Source organism: Salmo salar, chromosome ssa01, assembly GCF_905237065.1.
Source record: "Salmo salar chromosome ssa01, Ssal_v3.1, whole genome shotgun sequence".
Classification (NCBI taxonomy): Eukaryota; Metazoa; Chordata; class Actinopteri; order Salmoniformes; family Salmonidae; genus Salmo; species Salmo salar.
The window spans coordinates 83,867,357-83,873,356 of NC_059442.1; the positions used below are offsets into that span (position 1 = coordinate 83,867,357).

A 6,000-nucleotide genomic window follows, 5' to 3' on the forward strand; every position below is an offset into this window, starting at 1 on the left:
TTGCACATCCTAAATTCTGTCACACCCAATAACAGTTTGGTGTCAAAAGAACATGTGATGATCTTCCAGCTGCCAATGGTACTTTTCAGAAATGTAACTGTCTAGGGCAGGGGTATTCAATTCTTAACCTCCGGAGACTGCTGGTTTTCTCTTCTACCTGATAATTAATTGCACCCGCCTGGTGTCCAAGGTCTAAATCAGTGCCGATTAGAGGAGAACAATGAAAAAACACAGTGGAACTGGATTCATGGTCCAGAGTTGAGTTTGAGGGGTCTAATGTCACAAATCACCCAATTTCTGGCGTTTAACGACAGAATCTTTAGCTTAGTGCATTTTATGTACAACAATTCAATGCTGCATTCCTATTCATAGGTTGCACCTCCATTACTAGGTCGCGTCATGCCATTGTTTTGAATGTTCTAAAGCCACCCTACCGGTGACGCAATACTGGTGCCCTAAAGTCGTGATAATCCCAGTCATTCTGGGCGCAGGCTAACGACTGTTTAGTGTAAATTACACTACAGTGCCTTGAAATACGATTACATTGCTAAAGTAGTCAAATGTTTAGTAGGTAACAACTTTGTCAGCATTATCATGTTATCAAATTTACTTTCGACATACGGCAATGTTGTCATTAGCCAGCAAAGTTCCTCAAAAATAGCTAGCAATGCTAACTTTAGCTAGCTTAAATCAGGTGACCTCTCGACCTTAGCTAACTAGCTACCGTTATTCTGCATCGAAAGTCAATCTGGCGACATCAAAGTGATGACAAAAGGTTTTACTACAAATGATTTGTAAATCTTCATCAGCGCTCATTGACAATGCATTGAGTAGAATGCTCAGTTGCTCATCAGTATAAAACAAACGTCCAAATTAATATTGTGACGAAACATGCAACCCATGAATAGCCTGACCTCTAGCAGTGCCCTGTGATATCCTGTGCCCTGTCATATCTCATGCCCTGTCATATCCTGTGCCCCCCTCTTCAGATTGAGCTGGCCATCTTGCGTTTTCCCTATGACTGGGGCACACCCTTCCAGCAGCTGAAGCAGGTGGTGGAGGATCCATCCCCCCAGCTTCCTGCTGACCAGTTCTCCCCTGAGTTTGTTGACTTCACCTCCCTGTGGTACGTTCTCCTCTCCTGTAAAGCTAGCCTGGTCCCAGATCTGTTTGGGCTGTCTTTCCAAGTCTATGGTCGTTGTTATGTCTGTCATGACAGCGACAATTGGATTTGGCAAGACATCAGAAGCAGATCTGGGACCAGGCTTACCTGTACATAATTTAGGCCCTACAAAAGTGTTGTCAATGTCAGTTATGTCAGTATTTTCTTTCTGTACTTTGCCTTGTCTAATTCCACTCAAGGTCTTTGACTATTGTATGAGTCCTACTTGAGCGCTTGCTGGATTGAGACTCACAAGAGAATTTCTCTTGACAATTTTTCCAGTTGTTGTCATAGCCACAAGCACTTTATGACCAGGACAGAATGTGATGCATGTGCCTGGGTTCCAGAGACTAGGCTACCCTCTGTGGAATGTGTCTAAATATGCATTCTCACCAGCCTGTTATGTCTACCGCGCACTGTTAGGTCTCCACACCAAATATTTAATATCTACTCATGCCGTTTTTCCCTTCCCACAACCCTAAAAGGTTTTACATTTGTTTTACATGTAGGCCTACAGTACAGAAGATAAATTACATTTTTCCCACCATAAAACCTTGCTAATGGGTCACTTTGGTCTGTTGTGTTGTACAATGTAGGCTCTAGTATTTCAGTTTTATGGCTGTCCGAAATGGGAACCTATTATCTACAGCAGGGATGAGCAACTTTGATCTGGGTGGGGGCCACAAAAAATCTGAACTCATCATGAGGGGCCGGCCCTAGCCTTTTGGGCAAAACGGCCCCACCTTGCGAGCAAAACATTTTAGCAGCCTCCCACTTGACAGCGGAGAGAAAAAAAATGTAAGCTTTAAAGTTAATTTCCTGCATTTTGACATGGGGCGTAGAGAAAATGTTGCCATTTTAAAGCAAGTTTGCTGCAATTCTACACTTTTTGCCATGGGGCAGAGAGAAGATTTAGCAATTTTAGAACTCATTTCTACTCATTGTGCCATGGGGCAATGATAATTTGTTTAAATTTTACAGCTAGTTTCCTGCAATTCTACTCATTTTGCCATACTGCTATAAAAAATGTTTGCAGTTTTGAATATGATATCTGAATGAGAATGATTAACAAAATCAATGAGGGCCCCACCGATCAGTAATTTGACCATGATTACTAGAAGTTTAGTTAGCTGGCTAGATGAATTTACCAATCTTTAGGTTTTTACTCCGTTGACAGTTCCATGTCCGCTTGCAGTTGATTCAATCTGGAGTAGAGTGGAGTGGGAGACACATTACCAGATATGAGTCATCTAACAGTATGTCTATATGAATCATAGACATTGCAGTTGTAATCCTTTATCTCGATGCCCTTTTCATTCCCAGTTTAAAGAAAAATTCCAAAGAGCGGCCAAACTACCCAGAACTCATGGTGAGTGTGTTTTGAACTTTGGATATGTCTTATTATTTAGTTACACACTTTATTTTCAACTCTAAGAAATGTTCAATGCAAAGTGAATGTGACCATGTCCTCTTCCATTACTAACAGTTGACCACTAGATGGCAGACTTAGTCCAGTAATAATTTATGTTTTGTAATAATCTCCCCACTTCATTTATATCCAATCAATGCTATTGATTATATATCAAACTTTTGTTGAGTATATTATTTTTATACTTTATTTGATTTTACATGAATCAGTTAAATTGTCTCTTCTCTCATTTATTTTCTAATCTTTTCATCCCAGCAACATCCCTTTTTCATCTCCCACAAATCCAAAGAGACTGACGTGGCTTGCTTTGTCAAGGTCATCCTCGGGGACTGATAAGCAGCCCTGATCTAAAACAACGCTCTGACCAATTGCCACAGGGGGAGGCGGGCCTTACAAAAAAGCAAATCGCAAACCCTGTTACCTGCAGGACTCCAACGCCTCCCCAGTTCCCGACCCCTCCCTCTGGCACAGATGCAAATGGGCAGTAGAGGAACTCCGAGGAGATGAATGAGGAGAATGATGCCCAACCATGTTGGAGGAATGAGGAGTTAGCCTTAAGGCCTCAAGGCCCTCACATATTAGATATGGGCAGTGGGGCAACGTGTAATTTACTGTTTTTTGAGGATTGGAGGGCCAGGCCATGTGTAATCTGGATTAATTTAACTGTATGAAATGCGACTCCCGCCGACTCTCTAATTTTGTCCCACCCTTGTTACTGTACTAGACCCACTGCTCAAACAATGATTTGGATGTTAGTGAATTTAGGAACGTGTGGATTATGCCCTGTGCTATTGGTCAATCTCTAATATATTTTTTAACCTGGTGTGAAAACATAAAACAGAGTTTAAAAACAACTAAAAGTGATAAATATACATATGTATAATTTAAATGTTTGTATTATACTCAAAGAAAGTTGCATTGGTTTACTAATAGACTGCACATGTACAGAACATATATACTATATAATGAGTGGGTTTCAGTCCCCTTAGATAAACAGATAGTTACAGAGAGATTCAGATTCTATGACAGTCCAATGGTTGAGCTGTAGACCGGTAGACAGGCTGGAGGCCTCAGTCAGAACTGCAATGGGTTCTTCAAAGGAAGTTACTGCAGTTTGCTCTCTAATGTTGTGTGTTTGGGTGGGTGGGTGGGTGGGTGGAAGCCTTCCATGCATGTGTTGTGTATAAACTGAGGTAAATGTGGGCGATGTCATTGTTGTCAGTTGTGGGAGGGGTGCATCTAATCCTTCCTAGTCACTTCCTGAATATTCTTCTGTTCAACTCAAATAGAACTGGAGATAAGTTATACAGTTATTATTATTTTAAAGATATATAGCTTATATTTATTTATACTGATGAGATACAGTATACTGCAGTGTGCTTATTTATTAACTGCTGTTTTCCCTTCGAAAACTTTACATTAACAATAGAGAACTTTCTTATTTTACTGTTTGTGTGTATTTGTTGTGTGTCGCACTTGACAGGTAATGTTTTACGAAAACAGTTACTCATAACGCAAGCCTTATACACTGACTATACATTAAGGACACCTGCTCATTCCATGACATAGACTGACCAGGTGAAAGCTATGATCCCTTATTGATGCCACTTGTTAAATCCACTTCAATCAGTGTAGATGAGACAATTGAGACATGGATTGTGTATGTGTTCCATTCAGAGGGTGAATGGGCAAGACAAAAGGTTTAAGTGCCTTTGAACGGGTTATGGTAATAGGAGCCTGGGGGCGCACCGGTTTGTGTCAAGAACTGCAATGCTGCTGGGTTTTTCACGCTCAACAGTTTCCCGTGTGTATCAAGAATGGTCCACCCACCCAAAAAAAGTCTATCCAGCCAACTTGACACCACTGTGAGAGGCATTGGAGTCAACATCGCCAGCATCCCTGTGGAACGCTTTTGACACCTTGTACGGTCCATGACACGACAAATTGAGGCAGTTCTGAGGGCAGGGGGGGGGGGGTGCAACTCAATATTAGGAAAATTTTCCTAATATTTGGTATGTGCTGCTTTAAAAAGTGAAAACAAAAACTGTATTGGTGGTCTCATCTTTATTTACTCAGCATGTGTCCCGTTCTGTCCAATTGGGTTATTTCTGAACAATATTTAGGGGACCCCTTTTGGCTCAAGCGCACCACAAGAAGCAAACATAATGTATAGTCTCTTTTGTGCAGTGTCAGCCCCTCCACATTTCTCTACATTATCAAATGTACTATACCGGCTTAAACACTGCAGGATTATATAGATTCAACATTAGCTTGCATAGGTTACATAATTAAAGTTTTCTGCGCTTAACCCCCCCCCACTTACCAAAACACAGAATACTTTATAGTAACCCAGGCTACTTAATAACTAACAGGGTCAGCCCCTCCACATTTTTATATATCATCAAATTTCCAGTACCTTCAGAATGTATTCATTCACACCCCTTGACTTTTTCCGCATTTTGATGTGTTACAGCTTGAATTGAAAATGTATTGAATTAAGATTTTTTTTTGTAACTGGTCTACACACAATACCCCGTAATGTCAAAGTGGAATTGTGTTTTCCCAAATTTGTACAAATTAATACAAATTAAAAACAGAAATGTCTTGAGTCAATAAGTATTCAACCCCTTTGTTATGGCAAGCCTGCATAAGTTCCGGAGTAAAAATGTGCTTAATTTAGTTTTTACTCATTCTGTGTGCAGTAGTAGCTTTTAACATAATTTTTGAATGACTCATCTCTGTATCCCACACATACAATTATCTGTAATGTCAGTCAGCAGCCTCCACTGTTTTCAGCATGACAATGACCTAAAACACAAAGCCAAATCTACACTGGAGTTGCTTACCAAGAAGACAGTGAATGTTCCTGAGTGGCTAAGTTACAGTTTTGACTTAAATCTACTTGAACTTTTTATGGCAAGACCTGAAAATGGTTGTCTAGCAATGATCAACAACCAATTTGACAGAACATTTTAATTTTGAATAGAGAAATGGGCAAATGTTGCATAATCCAGTTGTTGAAAACTCTTAGATTTACCCAGAAAGACTTCCAGCTAACATGTATTGACTCAGGGGTGTGAATACTTATGTAAATTAGATATTTATTTTATTTTCAACACATTTGCTAAAATGTGTACATATATGTTTTCACTTTGTCATTATGGGGTACTGTGTATAGATATGTGACAAAAATGCAATAATCCATTTTGAATTCAGGCTGAAACACATCAATAGCTGCATCAATGTAAATGCAATCGAGAATCACATCAAATAGTATCATGCTTTTAAAACTCGCCTCACTGTGATCGATCAATTTGAAGAAAGAAGTTCAACAAAATGTGGAATAAGTCAAGGGGTATGAATAGTTTCTGAAGGCACTGTACCTACTTGGACTGCAGAATCATATTAA

General features: G+C 39.9%; 1 protein-coding gene across 2 annotated transcripts in view; it reads left to right on the plus strand.

Moving 5' to 3' along the window:
• The window catches only part of map2k6 (mitogen-activated protein kinase kinase 6), a 51,346-nt gene extending 48,407 nt beyond the window's left edge, over positions 1-2,939 (plus strand). Inside the window, exons 10-12 of one of the 2 annotated variants that reach the window (NM_001136549.1) lie at positions 990-1,126; positions 2,486-2,531; positions 2,847-2,924. In NM_001136549.1, the coding sequence (NP_001130021.1) occupies positions 990-1,126; positions 2,486-2,531; positions 2,847-2,924 (261 nt within the window). Of the gene's footprint in view, positions 1-989; positions 1,127-2,485; positions 2,532-2,846 lie in introns of both variants that reach the window. The other variant, XM_014211405.2, reaches the window with a different exon arrangement.
• Positions 2,940-6,000: the final 3,061 nt, after the last annotated feature.